At 47.3% G+C, this 16,542-nt stretch overlaps 1 protein-coding gene across 1 annotated transcript in view; it reads right to left on the bottom strand.

The window, feature by feature from the left end:
* Nucleotides 1–16,542, bottom strand: part of LOC106576044 (synapsin-3) — a 151,880-nt gene that overhangs the window by 128,351 nt on the left and 6,987 nt on the right. Inside the window, exon 2 of the mRNA XM_045699696.2 lies at nt 8,797–9,205. Within this exon, the coding sequence (XP_045555652.2) occupies nt 8,797–9,170 (374 nt within the window). The 5' untranslated portion in view covers nt 9,171–9,205. The remainder of the gene's footprint in view (nt 1–8,796; nt 9,206–16,542) is intronic.

Here is a 16,542-nt window from a genome sequence, read left to right as displayed (position 1 = left end):
ATGTTTGGCCCATGTCTACACAGAAGACCTACGAAACATTCATACTATTTTGAAAAAGATGCTGTCAAACTGAATCTGAACATGCCTCGTCAACAAATGCACAGTTTTTTTCTTCAGTCTGGTTGCAACTCAGAAGCTAACCAGCTAATTAGCTACTAGCTATTTAGTCATTGTCAGCCACTGCTAGCGGCCTTTACCTTCCGCACGGACACCAGACGCTTTTAGCCTGGATAATACTTGCCAGCCTGCCAGTATCGGACTGTTTTCTCCACTACAACGCCGGATTCCTGCCGTAAACCCTGGACCATTACTCCTGATCATCACAGCTAGCTAGCTGCCACAGAGTGGCCCAGCCCCAAAGCTAGCTATGAGCCAGACCCACCTCCCGGCCTACTCAGTGATCACCCGGATACACAGCTGATGCCTCCCGGACTCTACCCAAACACGGCTAGAATCCACTACTCCACCGGATCCTTGCCGTAAGCTCTGGACCTTTGCATTGGATCATCGCTGCTAGCTAGCTGCTACCGAGTGGCTATAGTGGCTAATGCCTCTGCCCCGAAGCTAGCACCAGTTAGCCGCGAGCCAGGCGCATCTCCCGGCTGGCAAACTAAATTGCTACAACTACAATACCTCTTTCGTTATCTGGCCTGGACCCTTTGTCAACACAGCGCCCCGCCGTACCACCACGACTGGTCTGCCGACGGAACTATATCCGCTGTGCCCTCAACCGGCCTTTGCCGGACGTCGGAGCAGACGCTTCTACTAGCCTGCTAACTTTAAACGCTGTGTCTCCCGCATGCTAGCGTAGTAACGACTACCCAGCAGCTTCCCTGCTCCATCTATTGCTGTTCACTGGACCCTATGATCACTTGGCAACATAGCTGATGCCTGCTGGACTGTTCATTAATCACGGTACTCCATTTTGTTTATTTTTTGTTTATCTGTCGGCCACGAACTCAGGCCCTGTGTGTAGTTAACCAACCCTCTCTGCCCCCATTCATCGCCATTTTACCTGTTGTTGTTGTCTTAGCTGATTAGCTGTTGTTGTCTTACACGTTGTTATCTTAGCTAGCTCTCCCAATCAACACCTGTGATTGCTTTATGCCTCGCTTTATGACTCTCTCAAATGTCAATATGCCTTGTATACTGTTGTCAAGGATAGTTATCATTGTTTTAGTTTACTGCGGAGCCCCTAGTCCCACTCAACATGCCTCAGATACCTCCTTTGTCCCATCTCCCACACATGCGGTGACCTCACCCAGCATAACTAGCGCGTCCAGAGATACAACCTCTCTTATCATCATTCAGTGCCTGGGTTCACCTCCACTGTACCCGCACCCCACCATACCCGTCTGTACATTATGCCCTGAATCTATTCTACCATGCCCAGAAATCTGCTCCTTTTATTCTCTGTCCCCAACGCACTAGACGACCAGTTTTGATAGCCTTTAGCCGTACCCTCATCCTACTCCTCCTCTGTTACTCGGGTGATGCGGAGGTTAACCCAGGCCCTGCGTGTCCCCAGGCACTCTCATTTGTTGACTTCTGTAACTGAAAAAGCCTTGGTTTCATGCATGTTAACATCAGGAACCTCCTCCCTAAGTTTGTTTTACTCACTGCTTTAGCACACTCCGCCAACCCTGATGTCCTAGCCGTGTCTGAATCCTGGCTTAGGAAGGCCACCAAAAATTCTGAGATTTCCATACCCATTTTCCATCAAGATAGAACTGACAAAGGGGGAGGATTTGCAATCTACTCCAGAGATAGACCTGGAAAGTATGACAGAACTTTGCAGGCTATGCCCAAAAGGTTCAAGCTTCTAATTAAAAAAATTAATATCTCCAGAAATAAGTTTCTCACTGTTGCCGCCTGTTATAGACCCCCATCAGCTCCCAGCAGTGCCCTGGACATTATGTGAATTGATTGCCCCCCATCTTTCTTCAGAGTTCATTCTGTTAGGTGACCTAAACTGGGATATGCTAACACCCTGGCAGGCCTACAATCTAAGCTAGATGCCCTCAATCTCACACAAATCATCAAGGAACCCACCAGGTACAACCCTAAATCCGTAAACATGGGCACCCTCATAGATATTACCCTGACCAACTTGCCCTCCAAATACACCTCTGCTGTTTTCAATCAGGATCTCAGCAATCACTGCCTCATTGCCTGCATCCGCTATGGGTCCGCGGTCAAACGAGCACCCCTCATCACTGTCAAACGCTCCCTAAAACAGTTCTGCGAGCAGGCCTTTCTATCGACCTGGCCCGGGTATCCTGGAAGGATATTGACCTCATCCCGTCAGTCGAGGATACCTGGTCTTTCTTTAAATGTAATTTCCTCACCATTATAAATAACCATGCCCCTTTCAAAAAATGATGAACTAAGATCAGATACAGCCCTTGGTTCACTCCAGACCTGACTGCCCTCGACCAGCACAAAAACATCCTGTGGCGGACTGCACTAGCATAGAATAGTCCCTTGCGAAATGCAACTTTTCAGGGATGTCAGGAATCAATACACGCAGTCAGTCAGGAAAGCAAAGACCAGCTTTTTCAAACAGAAATTTGCATCCGGTAGCTCTAACTCCAAAAAGTTGTGGGACACTGTAACGTCCATGGAGAATAAGAGCACCTCCTCCCAGCTGGCCAGTGCACTGAGGCTAGGTAACACTGTCACCACCGATAAATCCACGATAATCGAGAATTTAAATAAGCAATTCTCTACGGCTGGCCATGCTTTCCTCCTGGCTACCCCAACCCCGGCCAACAGCTCCGCACCCCCCGCAGCTACTTGCCCAAGCCTCCCCAGCTTCTCCTTCACCCAATCCAGATAGCAGATGTTCTAAAAGAGCTGCAAAACCTGGACCTGTACAAATCAGCTGGGCTAGACAATCTGGAACCTCTCTTTCCAAAATTATTCGCCGCCATTTTTGCAACCCCTATTACCAGTATGTTCAACCTCTCTTTCGTATCGTCCGAGATCCCCAAAGATTGGAAAGCTGCCGTGGTCATCCCCCTCTTCAAAGGGCATGACACTCTAGACCCAAACTGTTATAGACCTATATCCCTCCTGCCCTGCCTTTCTAAAGTCTTTGAAAGCCAAGTTAATAAACAGATCACTGACCATTTCGAATCCCACTGTACCTTCTCCGCTGTGCAATCCCGTTTCCGAGCTGGTCACGGGTGCACATCAGCCACGCTCAAGGTACTAAACAATATAACCGCCATCGATAAAAGACAGTACTGTGCAGCCATCTTCATCGACCTGGCCAAGGCTTTCGACTCTGTCAATCACCGTATTCTTATCGGCAGACTCAACAGCCTTTGTTTCTCAAATGACTGCCTCGCCTGGTTCACCAACTACTTCTCAGACAGAGTTCAGTGTGTCAAATCGGAGGGCCTGTTGTCCGGACCTCTGGCAGTCTCTATGGGAGTACCACAGGGTTCAATTCTCGGGCCGACTCTTTTCTCTGTATATATCAATGATGTCGCTCTTGCTGTTGGTGATTCCCTGATCCACCTCTACGCAGACGACACCATTCTGTATACATCTGGCCCTTCTTTGGACACTGTGTTAACTAACCTCCAAACAAGCTTCAATGCCATACAACACTCCTTCAGTGACCTCCAACTGCTCTTAACCTCTTGTCGTTCGCCTAGGATAGGGGGCGCTACAGCGATTTTTGAAAGAAATTCGTGCCCATTTTAAACGGCCTCCTACTCAAACTCAGAAGCTAGGATATGCATATAATTAATACTTGTGGATAGAAATCACCCTAAAGTTTCTAAAACTGTTTGAATGGTGTCTGTGAGTATAACAGAACTCATATGGCAGTCAAAACCCCGAGACCGATCGTAACAGGAAGTGGAATTCTGAATTGCGGACTCAACTTCATCTCATTGCCTATAAATCACACAGTGAGCAATGGTTCATTGAGCACTTCCTATTGCTTCCACTAGATGTCCCCAGTCTTTACAAAGTGGTTTGAGTCTCCTACTGTGAAAACTGACTGAATGACACGCTGTGGAACGTGGTCACATGGAGAGGGCCATCACCATTATGACGCCGGCGCCCCTGGCTACCCTCCCCTTTCGAAACGTTTTGAAAGACAATGCAATCTTCCCCCTTGAATCTTATTGGAGTGCTGGTTGAAAAAGGCCCTAAAGATTTATGTTATACAATGTTTGACATGTTTGAACGAACCTAAATGAAAAAAAAATGAATTTTTTCGAAAGAGGTGTCCCGCGCACGTCGTAACTTTTGGTGCAGCCTTCAGAACGCGCTAACAAGAACAAGCTATTGGAACATAAAGGATTAATTTTTTCGAACGAAAATACATTTGTTGTGGACCTGGGATACCTAGAAGTGCTTTCTGATGAAGATAATCAAAGGTAAGGGATTATTGACAATAGTATACAAGAGTAGATTTGATATGCGATTGTTCCAAGATGGCGCTGACCTGTAACGCTAGCCTATTTTTCTGAGTATCGCATCCCCTTTTATCGCAAAGTGTGATTACCCAGTAAAGTTATTTTTAAATCTGGCATTACAGGTGCTTTCAAGAGATATTCATCTATAAATCTTAGAATGACAATATTACATTTTAAAAATGTTTTCGAATAGTAATTTAGTAAATTGTAGCGCTGTTTCACCGGATGCATTTGAGGGAAAATAGTTAGTCAACGTTACGCGCCGATGTAAAATGCTGTTTTTATATATAAATATGAACTTTATCGAACAAAATAATGCATGTATTTTGTAACATGATGTCCTAGGAGTGTCATCTGATGAAGTTTGTCAAAGGTTAGTGCTGCATTTAGCTGTTTTTTGGTTATTTGTGATGCATGTGGTTGGTCGGAAAATGGCTATGTGGCTACTTTTACGATATACTCCTCTAACATAATCTAATGTTTTGCTTTTGCTGTAAAGCCTTTTTGAAATCAGACAACGTGGTTCGATTCAGGAGAGGTGTATCTATAAAACGATATAACATAGTCCTATATTTTGAAAAAAAAAAAAGCCCGACCAGGGGTTAAACGCTAGTAAAACCAAATGCATGCTTTTCAACCGATCGCTGCCCGCACCCGCCCGCCCAACCAGCATCACTACTCTGGACGGTTCTGACTTAGAATATGTGGACAACTACGAATACCTATGTGTCTGGCTAGACTGTAAACTCTCCTTCCAGACTCATTAAACATCTACAATCCAAAATGAAATCTAGAATCGGCTTCCTATTTCGCAACAAAGCCTCCTTCATTTACACCGCCAAACATACCCTCGTAAAACTGACTATCCTATCGATCCTCGACTTCGGCAACGTCATTTACAAAATAGCTTTCAACCCTCTACTCAGCAAACTGGATGTAGTCTATCACAGTGCCATCCGTTTTGTCACCAACGCCCCTTATACTACCCACCACTGCGACCTGTATGCGCTAGTCGGCGTGCCCTCGCTACATATTCATCGCCAGACCCACTGGCTCCAGGTCATCTATAAGTCTATGCTAGGTAAAGCTCCGCCTTATCTCAGCTCACTGGTCACGATAACAACACCCACCCGTAGCATGCGCTCCAGCAGGTATATTTTACTGGTCATCCCTAAAGCCAACACATCCTTTGGCCGCCTTTCCTTCCAGTTCTCTGCTGCCAATGACTGGAACGATTTGCAAAAATCGCTGAAGCTGGAGACTTATATTTCCCTCACTAACTTTAAACATCAGCTATCTGAGCAGCTAACCGATCACTGCAGCTGTACATAGCACATCTGTAAATAGCCCACCCAATCTACCTACCTCATCCCCATATTGTTTTTATTTACTTTTCTGCACACCAGTATTTCTACATGCACATCATCATCTGCTCATCTATCACTCCAGTGTTCATTTGCTAAATTGTAATTACTCCGCCCCTATGGCCTATTTATTGCCTTACCTCCTCACGTCATTTGCACAAACTGTATATAGACTTTATTTTTTTCTATTGTGTTATTGACTGTACGCTTGTTTATTTCATGTGTAACTCTGTGTTGTTGTTTGTGTCGCACTGCTTTGCTTTATTTTGGCCAGGTCGCAGTTGTAAATGAGAGCTTGTTCTCAACTAGCCTACCTGGTTAATTAAATAAAGGTGAAATTATTATTTATTTATTTTTAACTCAAACTACATGTCAGAAAAGCTCTATAATACATACTCAGTAACATGTGTCAAGGTCATCTGGCCATCTCCTACAAATAATTATACAGTGGGCAAAATGTCAAAAAACACTGCCGAGTTGCCATAGGCGGAGTGTACTGTATAAAGCTGCAGGGAGCTCCTTAGAGAAGTGAGAGTGATTGACTCAGGCTAGAGATTCTACAGTAGATACTGAAGGGCTTCTGCTGCACAGCTTAATTACAGCTACACAATAAGATGAAAGGGAATGAGACATTTTGGGATCCCAGATGGCCTTTAAAAGGAAAGAGAAAAAAAGTCCTGCACACAGACTTTTAACAGCATAGTCTGCTGGGACATGACTTAGTAATAATTCCAAGACCAGTCAGGCCTCCCTGTAGAATCTTAATGGAGAGCTAAGGGCAGCAGCCAAGTTCAGAGGGAGAGATATTCTAGTCAAACTTAACCCATAAGAGTCTAAGCCAGCGGAGGATGGTTCTACTAAGCTATACGGAATTGTTTTAAGAAGGTCATACCAAGGATCACTTTGCTATTTGGTTTCGATTTTAAGACCCCTTGAAGTATCCCAAAAAATACCCCAAAAGAATTGATGAAAAATATTTTTGGCCTATACAAACGCATTAAATAACAGATTCACTACTTGGAACAACAGATAGTCCCCCCCCAAAATAATCTAAAGGAAGTTTGTTCTGAAGTGTCTGTCCTATATCTGCTAGATATAAGAAAGATCAGGAAACATATTTGTATTTAACCTCTTTTTTTACCTTCAGATGAGTCTTTTGAGGCCTGTAGGCGTCCTAGAGCAAACAACCTGCATGTACACTACACACACACACACACACACACACTACCGGTATATACACTACCATTCAAAAGTCTGGGGTCACTTAGAAATGTCCTTGTTTTTGAAAGAAAAGCTCATTTTTTATGCATTAAAATAACATATAATTGACCAGAAATACAGTATAGACATTGTTAATGTTGTAAATGACTATTGTAGATAGAAACAGCTGATTTTTTATGGAATATCTACATAAGCGTTCGGAGGTCCATTATCAGCAACCATCACTTCTTTGTTCCAATGGCACATTGTGTTAGCTAAACCAAGTTTATCATTTTAAAAGGCTAATTGATCATTAGAAAACCTTTTTGCAATTATGTCAGCACAGCTGAAAACTGGCCTTCTTTAGACTAGTTGAGTATCTGGAGCATCAGCATTTGTGGGTTCGATTACAGGCTCAAAATGGCCAGAAACAAAGACCTTTCTTCTAACACTCATCAGTCTATTCTTGTTTTGAGAAATGATGGCTATTCCATACGAGAAATTGCCAAGAAACTTAAGATCTTGTACAATGCTGTGTACCACTCTCTCCACAGAAAGAGGAAAACTGGCTCTAACCAGAATAGAAAGATGAGTGGGAGGCCCCGGTGCACAACTGAGCAAGAGGACAAGTACATTAGAGTGTCTAGTTTGAGAAACAGACACCTCACAAGTCCTCAACTTGCAGCTTTATTAAATAGTACCCGCAAAACACCAGTCTCAACGTCAACAGTGAAGAGGTGACTCCGGGATGCTGGCCAGTTTTCAGCTGTGCTGACATAATTGCAAAAGGGTTTTCTAATGATCAATTAGCCTTTTAAAATTATACACTTGGATTAGCTAACACAACGTGCCATTGGAACACAGGAGTGATGGTTGCTGATAATGGGCCTCTGTACTCCTATGTAGATATTCCATTTAAAAAAAATCTGCAGTTTCCAGCAACAAAAGTCATTTACAACATTGACAATGTCTACTGTACACTGTATTTCTGATCAATTTGATGTTATTTTAATGGACAAAGAATGTGCTTTTCTTTCAAAAACAAGGACATTTCTAAGTGACCCCAAACTTTTGAACAGTAGTGTACATGTTCGTGAGAGTCCCACCTTTCCACCTTTTCCATATTAGTGTGTAGCCCAAACTGTTTGGAAGCTACAGATAGAAGGCAGATGGGCTGTACCGACTTCAGACAAGTCCCAAGACGCTTGTGGGGGTCGTAGAGCAAAATAACAATAGTTTTGTAGTCCAAACCGTTCGGACGCTACAGACGATTTTATGGGGGAAAAAATGATTTTCAGGATGCCTAACAATCTGACAAACACTGCTCTAGCGCTGACACCTTTCACCGCAGATGCGCAAGTGCGACATCGGCGGATGTGGTGGATTTAGACGCAACAAAACAGATATCGCTTAAACTTTATGGGGATGTTTTATTATGCTAATTCGATTTCCACGGAGGCACGGACATCAACTTCAGAGGTTTAAATAGACTGCCAATGCAATGCATGATTGTTACTCGCATCTAATTGGTGCCATCTCAGCTGTTCCCTTTCTGAACTGGTTTCGCTTTATTAGTATGACTAATGCTGCATACAAGAATATACTTTTTTCTGGTAAATTCCATGTGCTGTCCGAGTGGACAGAGGGTATGTGAAACCCTGTTTGAGCACAGTGCATTTAATCCAAATTCAAATAGGTTGTTTTTACTTGCTGTGATATCAAGTAATACTTGCAATATAGCCTAGGCTTGTGTAATATACTGATGCAGTGGTCACTTTCATGGGAGAGAAACATACCAGTCTGTGTGCAGATCGTCGATGACCAGTAGAATCTTGGGCTTCCGAATGACAGGTTTGGCGGGTGCTGCTGCGGCAGCTTCTGCCACCGCCGCTGAAGCCTTGGCTGCTGCTGCGGCGTTCTGTGCCAACTGGGCGGTCTTCACCACGCTGGAGAAGGAGCTGAGGAAACCCCCGGGGGTCGGGGCCGAGCCTGAAGCCGGGGCCTGTGGTGGCAGGCTGGGGGGCGTTCGCCTCTCAGTGGCTGGGGAGGCGGGATTGGAGGTGGAGGAGGGCGGGGTGGGGCGAGGCCCACTCTGCAGGTCCATCATGTAGCCGTTGGGGAGGTTGGCCACAAAGCTGCTGTCGGACAGACGCCTGCGTAGGTAGTTCATGGTGACTGGTGGGTCGATCGGTCAGGCCAGCTGGACTAGGGGTAGACAGTGAGATCCGAGAGAGAGACAAAGGAAGGGAGAGATAATAATAATAATAATAATGATACATTTGTAACAATAATAACAATAATTTGTGTTCCCTCTGGCACAATACAACACTCAAATGTTATATGCTACTGTAAATGTGAAAACCAACGCTTCTCATATAAAAAGGCATTTGGAACAGAAGGAGTATGGAGCAGTAGGCAGCATCATTGGTGCAGCATTGATGTCAGCTTAGCTCTCATAGGAACACACTGGGCTATAAAACGCAGCCAGCCAGCCACCAATCATTCATGAAGAAGGAAAGTAGGATTGCGCAACCCTGTTGGAACCACAGTGGCAGCCTCAGAAACATACATATAGATGAGCAATTGCCTTAGGCACAGGAGGCGGCAGGCTGAGGGAGGCAGGCGGGATTCACATTCACAAACCTAGTCAAACACACCTAATGCATTTTGAATCTGAATCGAAACAATGGCTTTGCATTTTGAACAGAGGTACTACTAATAGGCTCATGTTAAGGGGGTATTCTAGGAGGGATGGACTTGAGGGCCTTTATACAAGCCTACTAGGAGTCACTCAATCACCTCATGGTTTTTAAATCTATCCATCGACTCTATCTGCATATTAAACAGTTGGTACAGTACTAGTATACGGAGCAGCCTCGTGTCAGGAAGGATGTAGGGATGGGGATTCACAATTCAAACCTGGTTAAGGAGACTGTAGCTGCCTTAATGCATTTTGAGTCTAACCATCAAAGTGCTAACAATCTGCTTTGCATACAGAGCGGAGGTAGTGTGATACTGGGCTTGATCCAGAAGAACGTCACTCAGATCAGCTACACTGACTAAGAGGACAATGTAGAGGCGTGCTGATTAGAGTGAAAGCTTGAGTTATGACACTTTGAATAAGCCTCATGAATATATTCATCTACACTGAAAGAAGGGGGCTGGGTAGGGGAGATAAGGCATTTTATGGGATGGGTTTGCTGACTATCAGAATCTGATTGATACAGAATTGGATTGTGTGGGTGAATAAGAAGAGTGAGGATTGCGGGAAAAGGATATGACAAGGCACTGTGGGAAATCAAAACATCAATTTTATAAAAAGGCACTAGCTTACACCAGACTGCATGGCACTCTCAGGGGCATAAAATACATTACAAAGAATTTAATATGAAATGTTCAATGACAACTTGCCTGCACACCACATGTAGAATATGTTGCTATAGCTGCAGTAGCAGAATACTATAGAGAACATGGCCCTCAAAGGACATATGTTTGTTCATTTTTCAAACTGTGTCAAAGAACATGTTTAGCTCGGCATTAATGCCATTGACTTTGCAGGGACTTAAAGGAAAATACTGAATACAATTAATACTGAAGCAAATATGGGCATTGAAAGTTAACATTAGGCAATTGCTTGTAAAGTGTTAACAACACAGAGATTACTCAATCAGGGTGCTGTCCACTCTTTGTGGTGCTGAAACAGTTAGAGCCCATCCTTTGAGATCCATCAATCGCCACTAAAGGCAGGGGGAAAGCCCTATCTTTACGCCACTACTGGTACATTCCCCCACTTTCTCACCATCCTTAAACCAGCCTTAAAGCAGCTTTCCTCTCATCCCTCTGCACATATAGTATCGGATGCTATTAAAGCCTTAGGGGCAAACCCTTTCTCTATTTTAAAGACAACAGAGACAGTTTCAACAAGTCCCTGCAGGAAGTGAGGCTTATAAAATCTGCCCCCCGTCACTCCCAACCTGATGAGTCAACATTAGCAGTAAGGGGTTATCAGTAAGAGTGGAGAGGGGAAAGGAGAGGGGGCACACATTTAGAGGTCCCGAGTCTTGCCCTACAAAAAATCTAATAATCAACCCCCCAGGGCCCCAACTGATCCCCTCTCTCTTAGCCTCTTAGCTGTCTCTGAAAACGACAAATAGAGCCTTGACTGGTACTGCCCCAAGGCAGGCAGCAATGGCTTGCATTGCGCTAGGGAAGGCAGTAACGGTAGTCTCTCCTCTGTAATTAATGGATAAAGCAGGATAATGCTAGACTAAGGCGATGTTAAAGAGCGTGGTGGGACTGTGTTGATGCATGGTGACGATAATAGGGTTGCTGGCACCAGGGTCAGGCGAAGGGCAGACCAAGAGGACCTCGGGCCATGGGTAAAGGGGGTGCCAGGGGTGGATTAGAAACTCTGTGACCTTTTGAGAGAGTATCATAGAAGAATGACGTGTAGCACTGCTGAAGAGGAATGGTGCCCTCATACCCTGAGCCCAATATATCAGTGATTATCACGATGACTCACAGAAATAGCCCCGAGGTGTTCTGGCAGAGTTTGTATGTGAAGGGATGTGGATATGTAACTGCTAACTGAACCTAGAAAAGCCCATCGTCTTGCTTTCAAGTGTGTGGTAGAGAATATTTTCCATATTAAAGTACATGCAGTGAGCAGAGGGAGCTTGAGTGTCTCCATTCCGCCGTGCATTTAGGATGTTAGCATTACAGAGTATGTATTATTCATGGCGGTCGATGTGTCTGAGGTCAGGGAATTTTTTTCATGTATTTTCTATTTCTTTTTAACCTTTATTTAACTAGGCAAGTCAGTTAAGAACAAAGTCTTATTTACAATGGCGGCCTACCTCGGCCAAACCCGGACGACGCTGGGCTAATTGTATGCCGCCCTATGGGACTCCTAATCATGGCCGGATGTGATACAGGCTGGATATGGAGAGTTACATAGGGTCATTACTTAAATGAAGGGAAATCAAGATGGTGAGTAGGAATACAGCTGACTGGGACTTGAAAGAGCCTAAGCACTGAGGATAACAGTTGTATGGGAATTGCATTGCCTGTAACTGTCACGTCCTGGCCAGTATATAAGGTTAATTGTTTTGTAGTTTGGTCAGGGCGTGGCAGGGGGTATTTGTTTTATGTGGTTCGGGGTGTTGTGTTTGTGTAAAGGGTGTTTGATTTAGTATTTCCGGGTTTTGGTTTATGTTTAGTTAATTCTAGGGTTAGTCTAGTGTGTGTGTTTCTATGTTTGGTTGATTGGGGTTGGGACTCTCAGTTGAAGGCAGGTGTTGTCTATCTGCCTTTGATTGAGAGTCCCATATATTAGGGTGTGTTTGTATGTGTTATTTGTGGGTGATTATTCTGTGTATAGCCTTGTGCCTTACCAGACTGTTTATTTGTCGAGTGTTCGTGTTTTGTTATTTTGTATGGTCATTTTTGAGATTAATTAAAAATCAAGATGAGCATTCACGTACCTGCTGCGTATTGGTCCTCATTCACCGACAACAACTGTGACAGAATCACCCACCACCAAAGGACCAAGCAGCAGAGGAAGGAGCAGACGGAGTTCGAGTTGGACTGGCGGGAGAAGTGGACTTGGGAGGAAGTTCTGGACGGGGCCGGACCCTGGCATCAGGCTGGGGATTATCGACGCCCGCAGTGGGAAATTGAGGCAGCCAAGGCAGAGAGGCGGTGGTACGAGGCCAAGTACGCGCTGAAGGAGAAGCACGAGAGGCACCCCCAAGAAAATTTTTTGGGGGGGCACACGGGTAGTTTGGCTAGGCGTAAGAAGAGCCGGAAGCCAGCTACTCGTGGTTATATGGAGGAGCGTATGGGGTGGAGAGCGCTATGTTTCGCTGAGGAGCGCACTATCTCACCCATACGCACGCACAGTCCGGTGCGCGTTATTCCAGCCCCTCGCAGGTGCCGTGCTAGAGCGGGCATCCAGCCTGGTAGGAGGATGCCTGCGCAGCGCATCTGGTCGCCGGTACGCCTCCGAGGACCAGGCTACCCAACTACCGCTCTACGCACGGCTACCATCAGGCCCCTGCACAGCCCAGTCTGCCCTGTACGAGCACCCCGCTCGTACAGGGCTACTAGTTCCATCCAGCCAAGGCGGGTTGTGCAGGAGGTAAGATCTAGACCGGCTGTGCGCCTCCATAGCCCTGGGTTTCCAGCTCCTGTCTCTCGTGCGGACCCGGAAGTGCGTCAACCCAGTCCGACTCGTCCTGTTCCCGCTCCCCGCACTAGCCTGGAGGTGCGTGTACATAATCTGGTAAGCCCAGTACCAGCACCACGCACCAGGCTACAAGTGCGTCAACCTAGCCTCGCCAGTCAACAGTCTTCATCAGAGCTGCCCGCCAGTCAACAGTCATCATCAGAGCTGCCCGCCAGTCAACAGTCATCATCAGAGCTGCCCGCCAGTCAACAGTCATCATCAGATCTGCCCGCCAGTCAACAGTCATCGTCAGATCTGCCCGCCAGTCAACAGTCATCGTCAGAGCTGCCCGCCAGTCAACAGTCATCGTCAGAGCTGCCCGCCAGTCAACAGTCATCGTCAGAGCTGCCCGCCAGTCAACAGTCATCGTTAGAGCTGCCCGCCAGTCAACAGTCATCGTCAGAGCTGCCCGCCAGTCAACAGTCATCGTCAGAGCTGCCCGCCAGTCAACAGTCGCCAGAGAGGTCAGACTGCGCTGAACTGCCGGAGTGGTCAGACTGCCCTGAACTGCCGGAGTGGCCAGACTGCCCTGAACTGCCGGAGTGGCCAGACTGCCCTGAACTGCCGGAGTGGCCAGACTGCCCTGAACTGCCGGAGTGGCCAGACTGCCCTGAACTGCCGGAGTGGCCAGACTGCCCTGAACTGCCGGAGTGGCCAGACTGCCCTGAACTGCCGGAGTGGCCAGACTGCGCCGAACTGCCGGAGTGGCCAGACTGCGCCGAACTGCCGGAGTGGCCAGACTGCGCCGAACTGCCGGAGTGGCCAGACTGCCCCGAACTGCCGGAGTGGCCAGACTGCCCCGAACTGCCGGAGTGGCCAGACTGCCCCGAACTGCCGGAGTGGCCAGACTGCCCCGAACTGCCGGAGTGGCCAGACTGTCCCGAATTGCCGGACTGCCCAGACTGTCCCGAATTGCCGGACTGCCCAGACTGTCCCGAATTGCCAGACTGCCCAGACTGTCCCGAATTGCCAGACTGCCCAGACTGTCCCGAATTGCCAGACTGCCCAGACTGTCCCGAATTGCCAGACTGCCCAGACTGTCCCGAATTGCCAGACTGCCCAGACTGTCCCGAATTGCCAGACTGCCCAGACTGTCCCGAATTGCCAGACTGCCCAGACTGTCCCGAATTGCCAGACTGCCCCGACTGCCCCCCGGCGATGCCAGACTGGTCCGACTGCCCCTCGGCGATGCCAGAGTGGCCCGACAGCCTGGAACGGCCGGAGCCAGAGCCACCTCCAGAAATAGGTGGGTTGGGGAGGGGGGGGTGTAGCACAGTGCCGTCGTTGACGGCAGCCACCCTCCCTTCCCTCCCTTTAGAAAAGGGGACTTTTTGTTGGTGTTGCTTGGGGTTATTTTTTGTTAAGGTGCTTCTGGGGTAGCACCTTTAAGGGGGGGGTACTGTCACGTCCTGGCCAGTATATAAGGTTAATTGTTTTGTAGTTTGGTCAGGGCGTGGCAGGGGGTATTTGTTTTATGTGGTTCGGGGTGTTGTGTTTGTGTAAAGGGTGTTTGATTTAGTATTTCCGGGTTTTGGTTTATGTTTAGTTAATTCTAGGGTTAGTCTAGTGTGTGTGTTTCTATGTTTGGTTGATTGGGGTTGGGACTCTCAGTTGAAGGCAGGTGTTGTCTATCTGCCTTTGATTGAGAGTCCCATATATTAGGGTGTGTTTGTATGTGTTATTTGTGGGTGATTATTCTGTGTATAGCCTTGTGCCTTACCAGACTGTTTATTTGTCGAGTGTTCGTGTTTTGTTATTTTGTATGGTCATTTTTGAGATTAATTAAAAATCAAGATGAGCATTCACGTACCTGCTGCGTATTGGTCCTCATTCACCGACAACAACTGTGACAGTAACAATATATGTGAAAAATACCATTAATAACAAATCAACAGTAGCACATCTAAAAGCTATCAAAAAAGCAAGAACATAATGATACAATGGGGTTTGGGCCTCCCTCTCCAATTCAGCTTTATATTAATATGTCACGTCCTGACCATGGTAAGCTGTTATTTTCTATGGTAGAGTAGGTCAGGGCGTGACAGGGGGGGTTTATTCTATGTGTTCTATTTCTATGTTCTTAGGTTCTAGTTTTTGTATTTCTATGTTGGTTTGTTTGGGATGATCTCCAATTAGAGGCAGCTGGTCCTCGTTGTCTCTAATTGGAGATCCTACTTAAGTAGGGGTTTTTCTTCCTAGGTTTTGTGGGTGATTATTTTTGAGTAGTGTTTGTTTCTCCTCTGCGTCACGGTTTGTTTTGTCTATTCAGTTTATTTATGTATTGCAAAGTTTCACAGATTAAATAAAATGTGGAACTATAAACACGCTGCACCTTGGTCCTCTCCTTTTGACAGCCGTGACAGAATCACCCACCATCAAAGGACCAAGCAGCGTGATCAGGAATGGACCTGGGAGGAGATTCTGGACGGGAAAGGACCCGGGAGTCAGGCTGGGGAGTATCGCTGCCCGAGGGAGGAGATTGAGGCAGCAAAAGCAGAGCAGCGTTATTATGAGGCACTATACCAACCACGAGGCAATTGCAAGAGGCATCCCCCCCCCCCCCCAAAATGGGGGGGGACGACACACGGGGAGTTTGGCAGAGTCAGGGTGGAGACCTGAGCCAACTCCCCGTGCTTACCATGGGGAGCGAGTGAAGAAGCAAGCACCGTGTTATGCGGTGATGCACACTGTATCGCCAGTGTGCATTCACAGCCCGCTGCGATCTGTGCCCGCGCCCCGCATTCACTGTGCTAGGTTGAGCATTCAGCCAGTTTGCCTTCTCGGTCCAGGATATCCTGCGCCGGCGCTGCGCACTGTGTCGCCACTGCGTGTTCACAGCCCAGTTCGTCCTGTGCCAGCTCCCCGCGTTTGCCGGGCGAGAGTAAGCATCCAGCCAGGACGGGTTGTGCCAGCTATACGCTTGAGACCTCCGGTGCGCCTCCACGGCCCAGTATATCCTGTGCCTGCCCCACGTACCCGGCCTCCAGTAAGTCAACCCAGCCTGGTACGTCCTGTGCCTGCTCCTCGCACTTGCCCTGAGGTGCGTGTCACCAGTCTGGCGCCATCCTGTGCCACTCCTACGCATCAGGCCTCCAGTGCACAGTCCCAGTCCAGAGCTTCCGGCGACGTTCCGCAGCCCGGAGCCTCCTGAGGCGGCCTGCAGCCCGGAGCCTCCTGAGGCGGCCTGTAGCCCGGAGCCTCCTGAGGCGGCCTGCAGCCCGGAGCCTCCTGAGGCGGCCTGCAGCCCGGAGCCTCCTGAGGCGGCCTGCAGCCCGGAGCCTCCGGCGATGATCTACAGTCCGGTGGCACAGAAGCA

Source organism: Salmo salar, chromosome 17 (genome assembly GCF_965601325.2).
Source record: "Salmo salar chromosome 17, fSalSal1, whole genome shotgun sequence".
Lineage (NCBI taxonomy): Eukaryota > Metazoa > Chordata > Actinopteri > Salmoniformes > Salmonidae > Salmo > Salmo salar.
Note: the sequence above shows the minus strand (reverse complement) of the source record. Positions and strands in the feature narration are given on the sequence as shown.